Below are 21,712 nucleotides of genomic sequence, written 5' to 3'. Positions count from 1 at the left end.
CAATTCTGTACAATTTTATATTTTACTCAGTTATTGCTGAATAACCACTCACCCTAATAGTAAAAGTTTGAATGTAATGCCTTTATTATCAAGTGAGATTTAATATTGAATTGTTCTGATCTCTTCTGGGCTCCTCATAAGTCTACTTGTAATTTTATATGTTACAGCTCTACAAAAGCTCACCCAGGAGGTTGTACGCAGCCACGTGGCAATTCTTTCTTCACTAATATATGATAGTCTACTCCACTTATGTGTGTATTTTAATCTTGCAACTTGTGGGAAAAATAGTTAATCATTGGTGATGTCAGCATCATGGTGGCAGAAGACGCCCCCTGTGTCTCACCTCTTCAATCTACAACTAGTAAAACATCCATCACTAAACAAAGTTTTTCTGCCCAACATGTCAGGGCACCAGAGATACATACTGTTGCACCATCTGAAGGTGAATGGATTTTTCACCTAGAGGAGATGGAACTGGAAGAACAACAGAGGCGGTGATCCTGGTCTCAGCCGCACAGCTGAGGCAGCAGAGCCCATTGCCCCAGAGGGCACTGGTAGCATCAGTGGAGGTGGTGCACATGACCCTGGCCTCCTGGATGCAGCAACATCAACAGCCACAGAGAGCCAGGTGGTACAGAGGGCGTAGCCCTGGACCTTGGTCACCCTGGATGCAGCAATAGAGCCACCATTTTCAGGATTCCCCCAGCAAAGATGGCGGCCAAGAAGAATGTTATAGGCGGCCAGAAAAAAGTAACCTACAAAGGTGTCATCATTAGGCTATGAGCAAATTTCTCATCAGGTCAATGAAATAGACTTATAATATTGTTATACAAAAACTGTCAACCAAAATACTCTATGCAGAAAAGTTATCCTCCAGATATGAAAGAAAGAAAGATTATCTCACAGATAAAGAAAAACTGTGGGAGTTCAACACCCAGAACTATGTTATAAGCAGTATTGAAATGCTCTCTTCTATATAAAATGAAAAACAAAAGTACCGGAAGACTGAATAAGGTGATAGATAGAATCAAAAAATCGAAACTATATATCAGACAAGGTTGTTAACAATTACAGTACAATGCTTAAAGGAAAAAAGCATTAAAATCACTGTAGCTACTATTGGTAGCAATCACAAAATGAAGAAGAATATTTTTTGAACCGGACAACTTCAGGGAAAATAATGCCACTGAATGACTCTATCACATTACAAAGAAAGATAAACTCGACCTAGGTTAAAGACTTAAATGTGAGGTCTGAAACATTAAAAATCATAGGCTAAAACATAGGCAGTAACACCTTAACTTCAGTTTTAGAAATATTTTGGGGGGGAATATATTTCCCCAGGCAAGAAAAATAAAAGTAAAAATAAACAGAACTATGTCAAACAAAAAAAGCTCTGCTGTGAAGGAAACCAGCAACAAAACTAAAAGGAAACCTACTCATGGGAAAAGGTATTTGCACATTATACATCCAATAAGGGACTGTTATTCAAAAAAAGAATTCAGCTAACTTAATTAAAAACATAAACAACCAAATTAAAGACAGGTAAAGGACCTTCAGTAGACTTTTTTTCCCCCAAGGAATACATACAGATGGTCAACAGGCTCTTGAAAAGAGGTTTGACATCTTCAGAGAACTGAAAATCAAAACCACAGTGAGATACATTTCTCACTGGTCAGAATGGCTATTGTTAAAGAGACAAAAATCAACAAACGCTGGTAAGGACCACATGGGACCAGGAAATGATACCCAAATTCACAATTTCTTCCTCTCAAATATCAGAGGAATCAAAACTGCAGTCCCTCATGTTTTACAGTTTCCTGTCCATGTACCTGATCACTGTGTTTGAAAACCTGCTTACCTTGAGACTTCCCTGATGGTCCAGTGGCTAAGACTCCACACTCCCAATGCAGGGCTCAAGGTTCGATTCCTGATTGGGAAACTAGATCCCACAGATCACAACTAAAAATCTCACATGTTGCAGCGAAGATCTCATACACCACATCTATGACCCTGTGCAGCCAAATAAATTAAAAGACAAAAACTGCTCATCATCCTGGCCACTGTCTCTGACTCCTACTGCCGCACACCCATGTAATTACTCTTCTCCGGTTTGTTCTTTTAGATACGTTTCACCTTAACCACCATCCCAAAGAAGGCAAAGTCATAACCTCTAATTATACATTCACCCACTCTTTGTAGATTTGGACAATATTTTCCTGACCACAAAGGCCTATGGACCACTCCATGGCCATCCGTCAACCCCGGCACTGTTCTATAACCCTGAGCCTTCTGCTCTGTGGACTGCTGGTTCTGGTTTTTGACTCATGAATGTCCTGTATTCCTGGCTACAAAGATGAATAGGGTCACAACTGTCCTTCTGTACAACTTTGGAAATCCTCCACTTTTCCTGTGAAATCAAGCAGGATGTCCAACCTGCCAATTGTGATACCTTTCTTAGTGACATGGTGATATATTTTGAAACTGTAATATTCCTGAGTGGTGATCTCTTGCCTGAGATCCTTTATCCATATTCTAAGAAAGTTTCCTCTATACGTGTGATGCCATCAACTTGGGAGAAGTATGAGGTGCTTTTCACCTGTGCCTCTCACCTCTCAGTTGTATACTTGCTTTACTGTATGAGCTTTGCTTGTACCTCAGCCTTGCTGCTCCACAAACCCTTCTGCTCAGAGTTGAGTGCATTTGCCTCAATGATGTTCACTGTGTCCACACCCATGTTGAACCCCTTCAGATCTGCAGTCTAAGGTACAAAGACATAAAGAAGCCTCTGAAAACATTCTTTGGAATGGCAGGTATAAAAGGACCAACAGCCATAGAATTAAAGAAGTTCCCACTTTTGCATTTGAGCCAGAATTAGATACTTTTTGATCAGCGTGTAGAAGTAGAAATTGCTCACTCCCTCTATTCCCTGAAATGCTCATTTCTTTGATTATTCAAATTCTTCATAGCAGTTAAGTAACTCGCATTTATGATTTCTTTCTCTGTCTGCTTTATAAACAATTTTCCCCTTTGTCCATTTTTAAAATATAAATTTATTTGTTTTAATTGGAGGTTAATTACTTTACAATATCGTGTCGGTTTTGCCGTCTCAAAACTTTTCCCAAACTTGATTCACAATGTTGACAGTTCCCACTTTTTCATGGGATAACATGGATTTCTTGAGAATTATTTCTTCTCAAATGATACATATCATCCCAAATATTTTTTCTCTTGCATTATTGAAAGAATTGTCATAAGTAATAGTACCACAGTGGGGGAAAAATCTAAACTTACTAGCCAAAGTATTTTATGTAATTTTAGATCAGAGGAAAACTGACTAAGGTTTTCATTTTGCATACACCGTTCCTTAATTATTGCCTTATTTGCTTATGTAAATTATTTCCTTAATTGCTCCTCTTGACAATGGAGACTTTAACCTATAGTTTGCTTTAGAGGTGGTTATTCAGATTTATTCTTCTCTTTAGGATCCTGTTCTCTTATTTACCGGTGTCCACAGTACCTACCCTAGTTACCGGCAAGTGTTAGCCAACTACCTATTTCCAAGTGGAGTTTACACAGAAGAATACATCTGAATACATTCACCTAATATGACCTTTGAGTCAGGGGAAAAAGTCAATAGGTAGTAAATTTAAACTACACTTTGTATTACTAAGCAAAATATTTCCCTTTCATGCCCTATATCTATTCACTAAAGTGTGGATTTTTGTGTTCTTGGGAAAACATCCTATTCTCATTAGGGTAAAGGATTGGTTGCTGTGTTTAAAATGATACATTCTGTGCAATCACCTATAAAGCATGTGAAAAACTTTTTCAAAATTATATACATAAAAGATTTTTGGTGAAGAAGATTAAACTGATTAATGAAAGTGAAAGTGTTAGTGACTCAGTCATGTCTGATTCTTTGTGACCCCATGAACTGTAGCCCACCAGTCTCCTTGAAATTCTCCAGGCAAGAATGCTGGAGTGGGTTGCCATGTCCTCCTGCAGGGGCTCTTCCTGACCCAGGAATCAAACCCAAGTCTCCAGCATTGGAGGCAGATTCTTTACTGTCTGAGCCACCAGGGAAGCCCAAAACTGTGTATACCTGACTCCAACACAGAACCACTTTCTTGCTACCAAAGCATGATTCACAGACCTGGACCTGCAGCATCAACAACACCTGGGAGCTTGTCAGAAACAGGATCCCTGGGTTGACAAGAGACATGGAGAATCAGAGTTTGCATTGAACTAGAAATCTTGGTGATTTGTATGTACAGTGGATTTAGAAACATTTTGATCTAGAATAGGGATTCTCACCATCTTACTATTGATTTGTAACACGATAACTGTTTATATTGGGTGCTGTTCAGTTCAGTTCTGTTGCTCAGTCGTGTCCGACTCTTTGTGACCCATGGACTGCAGCACACCAGGCTTCCCTGTCCCCTCACCATATCCTGGAGCTTGCTCAAACTCATGTCCATAGAGTCGGTGACGCCATCCAACCATCTCATCCTCTGTTGTTCCCTTCTCCTCCTGTCTTCAGTCTTTCTAGTCATCAGCATCTTTTCCAATGAGTCAGTTCTTCACATAAAGTGGACAAAGTATTGGAGTTTCAGCTTCAGCATCAGTCCTCCCAATGAATATTCAGGACTGACTTCCTTTAGGATGGACTGGTTGGACCTTCTTGGAGTCCAAGGGACTCTCAAGAGTCTTCTCCAACTAATGCTGCTAATGTTCCGTGGTTTATAGAACATTAGCAGCATCCTTTCAGATACTGTAAAATAATTCCAAGGACTATTCTCAAATTGAATCACTGCCCCAGAGTTCCAGAACTGAGAGATTCCAATCAGACTCCATCCCTTACATGGTTTATACTTTTGAGTAAAACATGAAATCCCACTGAGTCCTATTTTGACAATGAAAAATGATGCTCATAAAAGCACTATTTCATAGAATACATTGGTTTTAAAATTAAATTTGACAGTCTTTATAATATGCAAGGGCTTTACTGGTGGCTCAGATGGGAAAAAAATCTGCCTGTAAGCAGGAGATCTGGGTTCAATCCCTGGGTCAGGATGACCCCCTGTAAAGGGAATGGCAGCTCAAATATTCTTACCTGGGAAATCCCATGGACAGGGGAGCCTGGCGAGCTACAGTCCATGGGGTCACAAAGAGTCAGACGTGATTGAGCGACTAAGACACACATACATATAATCTGATAATCTAGTTTATGGGGCATAATAATAGCTCAGTATATCTTTTATAATTGCAAATGTTTTGTACTGAGTACTAAAAGACAGCTCTGAACTTGTGATGTAAGTAGAAAACTCTCAATTAGCTTGGAAAAACCATCATGAATCCAGGGAATATAATACCCAAGATTTTATACTAAAGGAGAAAAGTTATCCCCCTTTTTGAAGAGAAGGATAGTTATTTCCAGAGACTTTGGTGATTGTGTCCCCACCACAAATCAAAGATTTGAAGACACATGTGACCTATTTAAGAAAAATCTTCAATATTATACTTTTGAGAAAATTTGAACTCAAGAATGTGATGAGGTCCTAGGAGGCTTAGAGCTTTGGAATCAGGAGAATAACTGGAGAGGAGTAGTAAAAACTGAATTTACCTAACTTATAAAGCAGTCTCCTAGGAACAGAGAATCAGCAGCAAAAAGAAAAAAATCCATTCTTCTGCCCACACCAGTGTCTCCAAGGGAAGTCCTGTACTTAAATAGACTGGAGTCACAGTAGGAAAACATGTTTAATGAGCTGACATAGGAAGATGTAAATACCCACTCTCCTGCAGTCCCTCAGCCTGTGCCATAGCTGTTTGACTAGGATGTGATCCTTGCTTTTGGAGCTCTATATCTGGTTAGAAGACTTCTTCCCGTTGTCTTGTTCGTGGACAAAACTTTGTTCTGCATCGTCAGTCATTTCCCTTCTATGCAGAAAGCTTGCTCTCAGATTCTGCAGGCAGGTGAGTCCAAGAGCTGAACAGACACTTTAGGAGAGAGTGAAAGAGTGCGGAAGCCAGGAACCTGAACCTGAGGTCACCTGAAGACCACTGTAGCATAGCCCAGAGGTCACTGCGGTTGTTTGCTGGCTTTTCCTACCTTAGTGTATATTTATTTATTATCTAAAAAATAAACTGAACATTGCAGTCGGAAATGCAAGTGTTGATGCTGATGGTTAAATGGTGTTAATGGAAGTTCAATTAGAAAAAAGAAATGATAGACATAAAATGTTTTCAGTAAAATTAGGCAGTAAGTCTATGAATTGTATTTATTAATGTGCTTAGTCGTTCAGTCATGTGAAGCTCTTTGCAACCCTTTGGACTACAGTCCACCAGGCTCCTCTGTCCAAGGGACTTTTCAGGCAAGAATATTGGAGTGGGTTTCCATTTCCTCCTCCAGGGGATGTTCATGACTCAGAGACTGAACCTGCATCTCCTGTGTCTCCTCACTGCAGGCAGGTTCTTTACCTGCTGAGCCATTAGGGAAGCCCATATTTACCAGCAGGAGTAGACAAATAAGGATAAGCCTCAAGGAAAAAAGAAATCTTCTGCTGCTTCATATAAAACATTTCCAACTTTTGTTGTGTCTTGTGTTTCCTGTTTTGAATTGTTACTTTATTCCTTTTTCTTATTTTTCTTTTAGGATATTCAATCTGCAAGTTCTTTCAAATCATAAAGATATCACTGTTTCTGCCCTTGGAAAAGAAAAATTTTGCTTTATCATTTTTCCTGGGCATCAAGGAGATGTCACTGGATTTGGAATGACGCCAAACCAAGGAGGCCTTTCTTCATTGTATTGTCTCAGGGTACATTTGGGCTATTGGATATTTTCTCCCCTAATATTCTTATGTGCATTTAACTTTCCTCTCTATTTTTTTTTTCTCTTCTCTCTTTCTCATACTCTTAAATGTTTTTTTAATATAGAGAAGAAAGTGACCATGTAGAAAAAGAACCCCAAATTTATTGGTCCATTAGAAGTTCATGAACTGGAATTTCTAGGTACCATTTATACATTCTATACAAGAAAGATAATCTGATTTGACCAGCTTGAGAACTCATGGCCCAAGGATGCTGATTATAGGTGAGAAATGCATGGAGTTACACAGCCCAGGAGTTCTTGTTAGTTCCTGTTAATTCACACCTTGTGGATTGAGAACAATTCTCCAAGCAGAGGCACTTGTGCTTATATATTAAGGGGACTTATAATACAGAGGCCAGAATTCAGTCAAATATGGGATAATACTAAGGATGTCATCTACTTTATTTTTTTTAACATTTAAAGCATTTTATCATTATAGAAATAGTTAAAAGTGGCCTTTTGGTACTTTGCATCATGTAAAGGAATTTTCAAATTTTTTTTTAATTTAAATTTATATATTTTAATTGGAGGCTAGTTACTTTACAATATTGTATTGGTTTTGCCATAATTAATTCACATGAAATTTTTGCAAGAAAATAAAGAATATGTAAGGAGGGATTCTCTGTGCACTGAAGGTTCAGCTGTAGCAGCGAGGCCACCTTGCTCCTCAGCATGCCTGACACCATCTCTAATCACTCCCCCTCTTTCTTATTCTCTGACCCACTGGCTTCCTTTTTGGGTTTGAACGTGTGGAACCTGCATCTTCCTCTGATCCTTTGAAGCGGCCATTCCCTCTGCAGGCACACCCTTCTCCTGATATAGTACTAAATTCTTCCCTCTCTTTCTTGAAGGCTAAAGTTCAAATGTCTTCTTGTTTGCTTACCTTACCTGAACACTCAGTACAAAATAACACCTCTTACAACTCTCTCGTTCATAACTGGTTTTCTTTTTTTCATAGCATCTGTCTCCACCTAACATATTATATAATACTTTATTTGTTCATTATCTCTCAACATCCTTGAATTGTGGGGGATTTGTTTTTGTCATCTCTACTTATTGCTTGGAACATGTTGGCACTCAGTATGTATTTCTCAAGTGCTTGAAAGAATTTTGCATGAAAGCTGTGTAGAATATATGACCTTTTTGTAAATATGCTGAGAATGGGACAAAAATCCCTAGTCACAGATAAATTGGGGGTATAGCAGGTGGTGCTGGTGGTAAAGAACCCGCAGGAGACTTAGGAGACTGGGGTTTAAATATCCCTGGGTCAGCAATCAAAAAATGGGCCAAAAAACTAAATAAACATTTCTCCAAAGAAGACATACGGATGGCTGACAAACACATGAAAAGATGCTCAACATCACTCATTATCAGAGAAATGCAAATCAAGACCACAATGAGGTACCATTTCCTGCCAGTCAGAATGGCTGTGATCCAAAAGTCTACAAGCAATAAATGCTGGAGAGGGTGTGAAGAAAAGGGAACCCTCTTACACTGTTGGTGGGAATGCAAACTAGTACAGCCACTATGGCGAACAGTATGTAGATTCCTTAAAAAACCGGAAATAGAACTGCCTTATGACCCAGCAATCCCCCTGCTGGGCATACACACTGAGGAAACCAGAATTGGAAGAGACACGTGTACCCCAATGTTCATCACAGCACTGTTTATAATAGCCAGGACATGGAAGCAACCTAGATGTCCATCAGCAGATGAATGGAGAAGAAAGCTGTGGTACATATACACAATGAAATATTACTCAGCCATTAAAGAGAATACATCTGAATCAGTTCTAATGAGATGGATGAAACTGGAGCCAACTATACAGAGTGAAGTAAGCCAGAAAGAAAAACACCAATACAGTATACTAACACATATATATGGAATTGAGAATGATGTTAATGATAACCCTCTATGCGAGACAGCAAAAGAGACAGAGATGTATAGAACAGGCTTTTGGACTCTGTGGGAGAGGGAGAAGGTGGGATGATTTGGGAGAATGGCATTGAAACATGTATAATATCATATATGAAACAAATCGCCAGTCCAGGTTCGATGCATGATACTGGATGCTTGGGGCTGGTGCACTGGGATGACCCAGAGGGATGGTACGAGGAGGCAGAAGGGACGGGGGTTCAGGATGGGGAACATGTGTATACCTGTGGTGGATTCATGTTGATGTATGGCAAAACCAATACAATATTGTAAAGTAATTAACCTCCAATTAAAATAAATAAATTTATTTAAATTTATACTAAAAAAAATAAAATAAAGATCCCTGGGTCGGGAAGATCCCCTGGAGGAGGGCATGGCAACCCACTCCAGTATTTTTGCCTGGAGAATACCATGGACAGAGGAGCCTCGTAGGCTGCATTCCACGGGGTCTTCGCACAAAGTCGGACACAACTGAAGTGGTTAAGTACACATACCCCCAAAGAGAACTTATCTATACACAAAATAATAAAATCAGTTTCTTGATGGCACAATAGATATTGTGGTAGTTCAGATATGTGACTTATGTCCATATGTGTGAAAAGTAACTATGTTATTTTCCTTTCTCCTGATAGTCAACTCCGGAACATGGAACCAAGGAACAACACACAAAATTTTAAATTTCTTCTTCTCAGATTCTCAGAGGCACCAGAACTGCAGCCTCTCATATTTGGGATTTTGCTCTCCATGTACCTGATAACTGTGTTTGGAAACCTGGTCGTCATCCTGGCTGTGTGCTCAGACCCTCAATTCCACACCCCCATGTACTTCTTCGTCTCCAACCTGTCTTTTGTAGACATCTGTCTCACCTCCACCACTATCCCAAAGATGCTGATGAATATTCAGACTGAGAGCAAAGCCATAACCTATGAAGGCTGCATTGCCCAGATGTATTTTTTTAATATAAATTTATTTATTTATTTATTGCCTTTATTTTATTTTATTTTTTAACATTAATTTATTTATTCTAATTGGAGGTTAATTACTTCACAGTATACTTTTTGCAACATTACATGACTTCCTGCTGACTGTGATGGCCTATGACCGGTTTGCGGCCATCTGCCACCCCCTGCACTACATGGTCATCATGAACCCTCGGCTCTGTGGACTACTGTATCTGGTACCCTGGGTAGTGAGTGCCCTGTATTTCTTGTTACACAACTTAATGGTGTTGCGATTGTCCTTCTGTCCAGATTTGGAAATTCCCCACTTTTTCTGCAAACTCTATCAGGTGATACAACTTGCTAGTTCTGATACTTTTCTTAATAACATGATGATCTATCTTGCAACTTTCCTACAGGGTAGTGGTCCTTTGGCTGGGATCCTTTACTTTTACTCTAAAATAATTTCTTGCATACGTAGAATCTCATCTGCTCAGGGGAAGTATAAAGCATTTTCCACCTGTGCATCTCACCTCTCAGTGGTCTCCTTGTTTATTGTACGAGCCTAGGACTGAACCTTAGCTCTGCTGCTATCCATAACTCATATTCAAGTGCAATAGCCTCCGTGATGCACACTGTGGTCACACCTATGTTGAACCCCTTCATCTATAGTTTGAGGAACAACAATATAAAGTGGGCTGTGAAGAGTTTCTACTTAAGGCTATGTTAAAAGGGCTAACTTTCTTGGGGGGTGATGGCATGCTATTGTTTCATGGCTTAAAGTCTCTGATTAGGCTATTGTGATTCTCTCATCCTTGTGGATTAAAATTTGCTCCTTCTGTAGCCCTGTAACCTGGGGGTTAATTTTGATAACTCTGGATCTGTTTCTCTGGCTTTAACTCCTGTTTTGCTGTTTTTGTTATTACAAGCATACATAATGGCCTGCCTCAGTGAACCCTGCCCCACTCTTGTTGTTTAGGGTCTAAGTTGTGACACACACTTTGCAATCCCATGGTCTGCAGCATGCCAGGCTTCCCTGTTATGTTCTGTTATGGTGCATGCTGCTGCTGCTAAGTCGCTTCAGTCGTGTCCGACTCTGTGCGACCCCATAGACGGCAGCCCACCAGGCTCCCCCGTCCCTGGGATTCTCCAGGCAAGAACACTGGAGTGGGTTGCCATTTCCTTCTCTAATGCATGAAAGTGAAAAGCGAAAGTGAAGTTGCTCAGGCGTGTCCGACTCTTAGCGACCCCATGGACTGCAGCCCACCAGGCTCCTCCGTCCATGGGATTTTCCAGGCAAGAGTACTGGAGTGGGGTGCCATTGCCTTCTCTGGTTATGGTGCATAACAACATATAAATATCTCTTTTATAATTACAAGCATTTTATAATGAGAGACTAAATGATAGCTCATAACTTCTGATAAAACTGGGAAATATCTTACTGGCTTGGAAAGCTATCATGAATCCAGATAGGATAATGCCCAATTTTTATATTTAAAAAATACACAAAGTTACCTTGTCTTTGATGAGGTGAATAGCAATTTTTAGAGATTTCAAGGGTTATGTCCCCACCACCAATCAAAGCTTTGAAGACCCATGTGACTCAGTCAAGACAAATTCTCAATATTATACTTTTGAGACAATTTGAACTCAAGGATGTGATGAGGTCCTGGGAGGCTTAGAGCTTTGGAAGCAGGAAAGTTAAAGGAGGAGTGATAAAAACTGAATTCACCTAACTTATAATGCAGTCTCCTAGGAACAGAGAATCAGCCGGATAAAGAGTCCATTCTGTCCAGCCTCATGTCCTTAAGGGAAATCACATACTTGGAGGTTGGAGTAACAGAGGATAAACATGCCTAATGAGCTGACACAGGAAGCTGTCAATATTTCCTCTGCTGCAGTCCCTCAGCCTGTGCCGCTTTGGTTGGACAGGATGTAGTTGTTGCTTTTGCAGACCTAAATATCACTGAGAAACCCATACTTTATCTCTTGTTGTTGTCTTGTAATTAGACACAACTTGGGTCTGCATCATCAGCTATTTAGGGTAGAATTTGGACTTCCACACCGAAGCCTTCTCTCAAAGTTTCCGAGTAGGTGAGTCTGAGAGCCCCACAGATAATGCAGGAGAGGATTAGTGAGGAGAGAAGCCAAAAACATGTACCTGAGGTCACCTTTGAGGCAATCTAACATACACAGGTAACAGAAATCACTATAGTCTTTTGTTGGCTTTCCTAATAATTTAATGTATCTATTTATAATGGTCAAAAATAAAACTGAACATTGCATTCCAAAATGCAATTGTCTATGTTGACAATTAAATGATAATAGTGGGAGTTTAATTAAAAGAATAAACGGGAAACATAAAATACTTTTATGAAAATTAGATCATAAATCCTCAGAGATCAATAATTAACAGGAGTAGACAAATAGGGTAGGTTCTACAGAGAAATAAGGCCATTTTTTAAATTGTAAGATGGTATATATTAGACTATATTTCCACGTGAAGACGATAGATCTAGGCCAATGAATGCTTGCAAATACTTCCCTGAAATAGCAGAGTATGAAATGTACATGCCCGGATGTCTTTGCTTAACTCTGGGCATTTACATTGAAAAATCTTTATTTCATTGGTGAGAAGAGGTATGCTAATGAGCTTCACTTTGCAATTGCTTTTTAATTTATTTTCTATTTTTTTTTAACACCAAAAGCATTTTGTATTAGGGTATGCCCAGTTAACAATATCGTGATAGTTTCAGATGAATAGTGAGGGGACTCACTTATACATATACATTTATCCATTCCCCTTCAAAACCCCCTCCCATCCAGGCTGGCACATAACATTGAGCTGAGTTCCATGTGCTATACAATAGGTTTTCAGTGGTTATCCATTTTAAATATAGCAATGTGCACATGACCTTCCCAAAGTCCTTAACTGTCCCTTCCTCCTGGCAACCGTGAGTTTGTTTCTAAAGTCTGTGAGCCTTTTTCTGTTTTGTGAGGCTGAATATATTTGTGTGCTTGTTAGCCATTCAGAGTTTATTTAAAAAAAAGTCCATAGAAATCTGTTGTTTTATATAGTAGTGCCAGTGTCCTGTTATTCCTTTTATATTGTTCTTTGAAACAAAGAATTGTTTCTTTATGCAAAACAGACTGTTTGCCATTTAGTTCTTTTTTTTTTCTTATTGCTTTTTTTTCCCCCCATGATCGCTAAGGTGTAATTTATTTATTCATTTATTTTCTTTTTTTAAAAATTTTACTTTATTTTACTTTAGTTCTTTTATATGTGTGTGTACTCAGTCATTTCAGTCATGTCTGACTCTTTGCAACCCCATGCACTGTAGCCCACCAGGCTCCTCTGTTCATGAAATTTCCCAGGCAAGAACACTGGAGTGGGTTGCAATTCCCTCCTCCAGGGGATCTTCCGCATCCTGGAATCTATCTCCTGCATTGCAGGCCAATTCTTTACCCAGTGATCTACCTGGGAATCCCCCAGTTCTTTCGATACGTGTGATAGATTTGTGGGGATTGTATAGGAGCTTATTATTAATTTTTTTGGTCAAATCTATCATTCATAGTGTTCTCTTCATTGTTTTTAAAAAAGAATCTAAGTTGTAGTTGACATATAAAATGTATTTGTTGCTGCTGTACAGCACAATGAATCAATCTTTGTTCATATTGCTAAATGACCACCAGAATAAATCTAGTTAGCATTTGTCAGCGTGCGTAGTGCAATTGCAATATTTTTTGTGATGAGAGCTTTTGGGATCTACTGTTTTTTAGCAACTTTCAAATATGCAATAGAGTATTATTAACTATTAGTCACAGTACTGTACATTATATCCCTTCCATTGCTTTTTTATTATTATTACTACATTAATTTAGCTGCCACTTCAATATTCTCCATGTGTCATTATTTGCTGTAAACAAAACCAAAAATCCTTAGAGGTAACAAATAATCTTTTATATTAATATATGTTCCCTGTGAGTTTTCACATCTCTGTTATTCCTTAATGCTCCATGTGGCCTTGTGACTAAATCCTTTTCTAAAAGTTCATCACCTTTCACCATAATTTGGAAAATGTTTATCTTGACCTGTGGACTGAATGTCACCATTATATTCGATAAGCATATTTGAATCCATCTATCTCTATATGAGATTAAATTATAATTTATATACTGCTTCATTCCCACATTTTAAAAGCACTTTGGTTATAATATTATTTCATTTTTAAGTCTTTGGCAATTTTAACGTTGAATTAATGACCCATGTTGGTATCTCTGAATTAATAGTTTTTAATCTCTGTATAAGTTAGCCAGAGATTTTAATTCAATTTTGTTGCATACTCTTTTTTATAAAACATGTTCAGTTCAGTTCAGTTCAGTTGCTCAATCATGTCCGACTAATCTAATTTCATTCTTACTGACATTTTTGTCTATAAGTTCTTAGTTTCCTTTAAATCTTCATGTTCTAAATTATGCACTTAACACATATTCACACATGTTTGCACAAATGTTTGAACATGATCCTGTGTACCTCATAAATGTTCTTTATGTTTTAGTGAGGTCTTTTTTTCTGCTGTTTATACCTCTCATTTAAAAAATCAATAATACTTTAGGAACTTGCTTCCAATTATAAGTCTGCTTCATTATTTTAGTGTCTGTATAACATTTCATGGTGTGGCTATGATACTCACATACATGGGGGTCTGTCATATTATTTTTCAACAAATTACTATTATAGCACAGATTTACAAATATTTGATATTGTTTACCTAAAACTGTGCTTCTCAACCAAGGATGATTAATTTCCCCAGGGGACAAATTGAACTTCACCCATAGACAGTTTTCACTATCACACTGGGATGAGGTAGGTGATGGGCAAGGAATATCCTAGAATATTCAGGAAAGATACCACTACAGAGAATGACCTGGCTTAGAATATCCAGTAGTGCAGAGACTGAGGAACCCCGAATTAGAGAATATCTGTTTCTAAATGTTTACAGTTCTTTTCAAGTTGTTTCCCCAATGTACAACACTTCACATTTTTTTCTAGGAAAATTAGAGAATACTCTTCTTTTTTGTGTTTATATATATATATATATATATATATATATATATATATATATATATATATATGTCAGTCTCAATCTCCCAATTCATCTTATCCCACTTTCCCTCTTAGTTTCCATATGTTTGTTCTCTCTATGTCTGTCTCTGTTTCTGCCTTGCAAACAGGTTCATTTGTATATTTTTCTAGATTCATTTTTCCTGAGTATTTTTGATCAAAAATTTTCTGTTTCATAGAGTTTAACATATCATTCTTTTTAAAAAAAGTGTGTATGTATATGAGACTTGAGTTTGATCCCTGGGTTGGGAATATCCCCTGGAGAAGTGAATGGCAACCCACTCCAGTAACCTTGCCATAGGTTCACAAAGACTCTCAGCCACTGGACCACCAGAAAAGTCCTCTATATTCCTTTTTTTTTTTTCTGAATTTATAGCTTTAATTATTTTAGTTCTCTAAGTGCAGATTTTACATGAATTTGTTGTATGTTCATCTGAAATGGACAGTTTACCCTGATTTTTTAAAGCTGTGTTAGATTAAAAACAAAAAAGCTATTTATTTCCTTCCAGAAAAACAGTCATTTATTCCAGCTTTTATTCAAGAATTCAGTTTTTCCCAGCTCAATTGAAATGCAACTTTCTTATGTATTAAATGTTCATATCTTATATGATCTAATTCTTAATCATTCAACAAATAATAATGGAGCAACTGCTATGTGCCAAAAAGTTCTAGATACATTATATGTTATAATCACTTAAGTGAAAGTCTTGGCTAAAATAATTATTAATGCATCCTGCTCTTGTTCAGTTACTGCTATTGTATATCATGTTTCCATGAGTTTTTGATGTTCCATTTAGTTTTGCTTAATACAATTGTATGAAATCTCCCTATTTAACTGGTTTTATGTTGATTGTCATTATTGCTTTTAATTGAAATATAATTGATTTAGCAAATTATATTAGCTTCAGGTGTACAGCATAGTGATTCAATATTTTTATAGATTATTCCCCATTTACATTGCAAAATATTGGCTACGTTAAAGACATACTGCATATTAAATAATATATAGTAGTATATTTCTGTAGTTTTGCCACTAATTTTTATTTAATGACTTTCCATTTTCTTAAATGTGTATGCAGGCATGCTTAGTCTCTTCATTATGTGTGACTCTCTATGACCCCATGGACTGTAGCCCACCAGGCTCCTCTGTCCATGGGATTCTCCAGACAAGAATACTGGAGTGGGTTGCCCATCTTCCCCACCCAGGGACTGAACATGCATCTACTGTGTCTCCTGCATTGCCGGCTGATTCTTTACTGCTGACTCACTGGGGAAGCCCCTGTGCTTGTAAATAAGTACACAAATATTCACATACATTGGGGAAAAACAAAGTGAGGTATGCAGGTGCATCCCCTGCTCGTTTGATGGTGGCATATACTGTTGAAGTCTGAGTACAGTATGCAGATGACCACATTTGTGGCAGAAAGTGAAGAACTAAAGAGCCTCTTGATGAAAATGAAAGATGAGAGTGAAAAAGTTGGCTTAAAACTAAGCCTAAGAGAACTAAGATCATGGCATCTGGTCCCATCATTTCATGGCAAATAGATGGGGAAACAATGCAAACAGTGACAGACTTTATTTTTTTGGTCTCCAAAATCACTGCAGATGGTGACTGTTGCCATGAAATTAAAAGACACTCGCTCCTTGGAAGAAAAGTTATGACCAACCTAGACAGCATATTAAAAAGCAGGGACATTATTTTGACAACAAAGGTCCATCTAGTCAAAGCTATCGTTTTTCTAGTCATCATGTATGGATGTGAGAGTTGGACTGCAAAGAAAGCTGAGCATCAAAGAATTGATGCTTTTGAACTGTAGTGTAGGAGAAGACCCTTGAGAGTCCCTTGGACTGCAAGGAGATCCAACCAGTCCATCCTAAAGAAAATCAATCCTTAATATTTATTGGAAGGACTGATGCTGAAGCTGAAACTCCAATAGTTTGGCCACCTGATATGAAGAACTGACTCATTTGAAAAGACCCTGATGCTGGGAAAGATTGAAGGCAGGAGGAGAAGGGGACAGCAGAGGCTGAGATGGTTGGATGGCATCACCGACTCAATGGACCTGAGTTTGAGTATATTCTGGGAGTTGGTGATGGACAAGGAGGCCTGGCATGCTGCAGTCCATGGGGTCACAAAGAGTCACACATGACTGAGCGACTGAACTGAAATTTTATAGTAAAAGAAATATATGTGTGACAAATGAGAAAATCATATGAAAAAAGTTATTCAGTGTAAGAGGATGAATAATCAAGGCATATACATGATTTATAGAGTATGGTCTAGGGAGGGTTTGGAATGCTGGTAAAAGAACAGAACCAGAAGCAGTGTGCCCACTGAACCTATAAAGGAACGATCAAAGCTCAAAGAACATGAATAACAAAGAAAAGATGCCATATAAGAAAAATGAGGAAGGACTTTGCCTCACCCCCTAATGATACCTATTGAAGTCAATGTCTTGACTGTGAAATGTAAGTAAGAGCATTTATGTTAGGTTGACGCTAATGGTAAACAACTTGCCTGCCAGTGAAGGAGATGTAAAAGATACGGGTTAGATCCCTGCATCGGGAAGAGCCCTTGAAGAAAATGACAATCCACTCCAATATTCTTGCCAGGAGAATTCCATGGACAGAGGAGCCTTGCAGGCCACAGTTCATGGAATCGCAAAGAGTCGGACATGACGGAAGTGACTGGACATGCATGCATGCTAGGTTGCTAATGCTTGCTTGTCTAAAAGTTAATCAGTTACTATTCTATATCTTGGTAGTTACCTACAAGGCATGGAACCACAAAATATTTCAGAAGTTTCAGAATTTCTTCTCATGGAATTTTCAGAGGGACCTGAGCTGCAGCCCCTCGTATTTGGACTTTTTCTGTCCATGTACCTGATCACTGTGTTTGGAAACCTGCTTATCATCCTGGCCACCATCTCAGACTCCCACCTCCACACCCCCATGTACTTCTTCCTCTCCAACCTGTCCTTTGTAGACATTAGCTTCTCTTCCACCACCGTCCCAAAGGTGCTGTGGAATATCCAGACACAGAACAAATTGATCACCTTTGAAGGCTGCATCATCCAGATGTACTTTTACATACTCTTCGCAAGTTTAGATGACTTTCTCCTGGCTGTGATGGCCTATGACCGGTTTGTGGCCATCTGTCACCCACTGCACTATATGGTCATCATGAGCCCCCGACTCTGCGGTCTCCTGGTTCTGATATCTTGGATCGTGGGTGTCATGTACTCCTTGTTACAGAAGTTAATGGTGTTGCGATTGTCCTTCTGTGCAGACTTCAAAATACCCCACTTTTTCTGTGAACTCAATCAAATCTTACAACTTGCCTGTTCTGACACCTTTCTTAATGACATGGTATTGTATTTTGCAGCGACCTTGCTGGGTGGTGGTCCTTTTGCTGGGATACTTTACTCTTACTCTAAAATAGTTTCTTGCATATGTGGAATCTCATCAGCTGAGGGAAAGTATAAAGCATTTTCCACCTGTGCATCTCACCTCTCAGTTGTCTTTTTATTTTATTGTTCTGTCCTAGGAGTGCACCTTAACCCTGCTGCTCCCCACAGTTCAAGATCAGGTGCAGCAGCTTCAGTGATGTACACAGTGGTCACACCCATGCTGAACCCCTTTATCTACAGTCTAAGGAATAAAGACATAAAGGGGGCTCTGAAGAGATTCTATGAAATACTAGGTAGAAAAGGCCAACTCTGCTGGGGGAAATGAAGTGACCTTGATGGCATGACTCAAAGCCTCAAAATCAGAAATTGTGATTCTTTGATCACTGCAGCATCAAATTTGCTTCTTTTCATTGTTCCCTGGAATTTTCATTAAGATAATTCCATGATTTATTAAGCTTACTCCTCAACCTGATACATAGGCTTTTTATTTGTACTTTACTTCAAAATTTTCCTACATTTGGATAAGCAATATTTGGAAATATTCATGTACTTCATGAGAAGACTGAGTTTCTTAAGAAAAATTTATTCTCAAATGACATATGTCATTACAAGTAATTTTTCTCTTATTTTTCTAAACAATAGTTATTAGTTTCATTACTCATTTTTGTTTAAAGTAAAGTTGACAACTAAGGTATTTTCAATAACTTTTAGTAGGTTACATTGAACATTCAGATATGGAGCTCTGGATACAGAGAGCTGACTATAAAATTATATTTAGATTTTTACTGCACAGAAGGTCAGTGCCCTTCACTACTGTGTTGTTCAGAGTGAACTTTGTATATCAAAATATATACATGACCAAAGGATGGCTCACTGGAGGACTGAAATGCCTATTCAGTCATGTGATTCAAGGTGACATGTTTAGCGCAAACAAGCACACTTTTCATCTTTTCCTGCTTATCTGGAGAGGAAACTTAATGTACCAATTTTTACTATAGTTACCTGAAATAAAATTTAAAGACAGAGTAATCATGAATGCTACCTTTAAATATCAGAATAATTGCATAGTTGAGAAGTCAATTAATATAATTGTCTTCAGTTCTGTTCACTTTTATTTTTGATCAGTTAGCTATTGCTGCATAATAACTCATTTTTGTAGTAGATGCTTTAATATAATGCTTATTAACAAATGAGTTTGTATAGTGTGTGGTTATCCTGATCTCTGTTTGGCTCCTCATGAATCTATACTCACCTGTCATTTTCTACGTTGTAATTCTAGAGTCTCAACCATGATGTTGTATACTGTTATACTGGATGTCTTTCTTCACCAATATATGATAGTTAATCCCATATGTATATATATGTCAATCTCACAGTTTACAAAAAAATAAATCTATCTTTGATGACATCAGCATCATGGTAGCACAAGACACTCCCTTTGTCTCTCCCCTTCTATCTCTGATTAATCAGACTTCCATAACTCAGCAAATATTCACCTATCCAATAACCAGGAGTCCAGAGAATCATACAATTTTACATGGTAAATTGGGTTGATTAGAACACACAGGAGAGGTGCATCTAGGGGGAAACAGCAAGAGGCAGTGCCCCCGATCCCAGCCCAATGGTGGAGGCAGCTGAGTCCCTAGACCCACCACACCTGGAAGCACCAGCGGAGGTGGCGCAGTGAACCTGGCCTTCCAGATGCAGCATTATCTACAACCAAAGGGAACCAGGCAGCAGTGCTGGTGGGACCCTGAACCAGGTGACCCTGGATGATGCAAAATTGCCCACTATCATGGTTCCCTGAGCAGAGTTGCCAGCCACATCAGGGACATTAGCAGCACCAAGGTGCCAGTGACCCCGGAGGCAACAGCAGTGATGACAATGCACCAAGCAACACCTCTGCTAGGGGCAGTGAAGGACAAAAAAAAAAAAGTTTCTTAAAAAATAGCCAGATGAGTGAGTGTATGAGTGCTCACTCAGTCATGTCCAACTCTTTGCCTCCTCCTGGACTGCAGCCCTCCAGGCTCTTCTGTCCATGGAATTTTCCAGGCAAGAATACTGGAGTGGGTTGCATTTCCTACTTCAATAAATGCAACTCAGGTAAAAGAAACGAAGACTTGTGTTACTGTGTCACCTAACTGAAAAATACAGAAAGGACTCTTGTTACATGTTGGTTGAATTGTTAGAATCGGAAATGAACAGACCTTTAACTAAATGAAAAAGGTGTTTGTTATTTCAAACGCACTGCCAGAGGAGCTACTCATTGGGCACCATGAAAAACCACAGTAACACAGAATTACACAAGGAAAATGACAGTTTTCCAGAAAGCAATCTTAACACCATAGAAGACTGTGATCAAGCCAGTGGAAAACTCAAATAGTGTCATGGAGAAACTCAGGAAGCTATAGGAACACTCACAAAAACACTTAAAGTCAGAAATTAAAAAAATGAAAATAAGAAACAATTTTCAAAGAGATGAAAACTCTTAAACATAACCAAACAGACATACTGGAGTTGAAGAAATCTATAAATGAGCTGAAAGATGTATTAGAAAGCACTAAAAGTTGAGCAGATCATATGGTGAAGAGAAATAGTGACCTCAAAGGTAGAATAATTTAGGAGTAAGAGAACTGCTTTTCTTTTTTTAATGAAGAGACTCTACAAGAATTATAGGACTCCATTAGAAAAGGTAAGAAGTATATTGAGTATCTTAGAAGGAAAAGAGAGTGCGAGAGAAAGAAAAGATGCTATTTAAAGAAATAATAGCTGAGATCTTTCCCAGAATAGAGAATAAATAACAGGTGGAATATAACAGATGGTCCAACTTATCAATTATAATGACATTAATAATATGTCATTATTTCTTAATGACATAGGGATATATTTTGAAGCTGTATTCATGGGTGGTGATCCCTTATGATCCTTTACTCATACCCTAAGATTTCCGCAGGTGGCGCTAGTGGTAAAGAACCTGCCTGCCAATGCTGGAGACTTAAGAGATACAGGTTTGATCCCTCAGTCAGGAAGATCCCTTGGAGAAGGAAATGGCAACCTACTCCAGTATTCTTGTCTAGAGAATCCCATGAACAGAGAAGCCTGGTAGGCTACAGTCCATAGGGTTGCAAAAACCAGACATGACTGAAGTGACTTATTGCACAAGTATGCACCCACCTGTGTGTCTCACCTCTCAGTTTTCTCCTTATTTACTCTAACAGTCTAGAACTGTGCATTTGCTTTGCTGGTATCCATAGCTCACAGGCAAGTGCAACAGCCTCAGTGATGTTCACTGTGGTTACACCTGTGCTGAACCATTTCCTCTTAGTCTAAGGTGTGAAGAGATAAAGAAAGCCTTGAAAAGATTCTTTGGGATGGCAGTAATAGAAGGATTAATTGTCAAGGGTTAAAGAAGTCCTCATTTTTAGCAAACTGC

General features: G+C 38.6%; 1 protein-coding gene and 1 pseudogene across 1 annotated transcript; both read left to right on the top strand.

Moving 5' to 3' along the window:
• Window positions 1-711: 711 nt before the first annotated feature.
• LOC128050460 (olfactory receptor-like protein OLF4) lies at window positions 712-10,474 on the top strand (annotated as a pseudogene).
• A 7,173-nt stretch (window positions 10,475-17,647) lies between these two features.
• Window positions 17,648-18,604, top strand: LOC128050348 (olfactory receptor-like protein OLF4). Its single transcript, XM_052642579.1, has one exon. It carries the CDS (start codon window positions 17,648-17,650, stop codon window positions 18,602-18,604), a length of 957 nt encoding a protein of 318 aa, XP_052498539.1.
• The last annotated feature ends 3,108 nt before the right edge of the window (window positions 18,605-21,712 follow it).

This window comes from Budorcas taxicolor, chromosome 7 (genome assembly GCF_023091745.1).
Source record: "Budorcas taxicolor isolate Tak-1 chromosome 7, Takin1.1, whole genome shotgun sequence".
Lineage (NCBI taxonomy): Eukaryota > Metazoa > Chordata > Mammalia > Artiodactyla > Bovidae > Budorcas > Budorcas taxicolor.
This window is presented reverse-complemented; position numbering and strand designations above follow the sequence as displayed.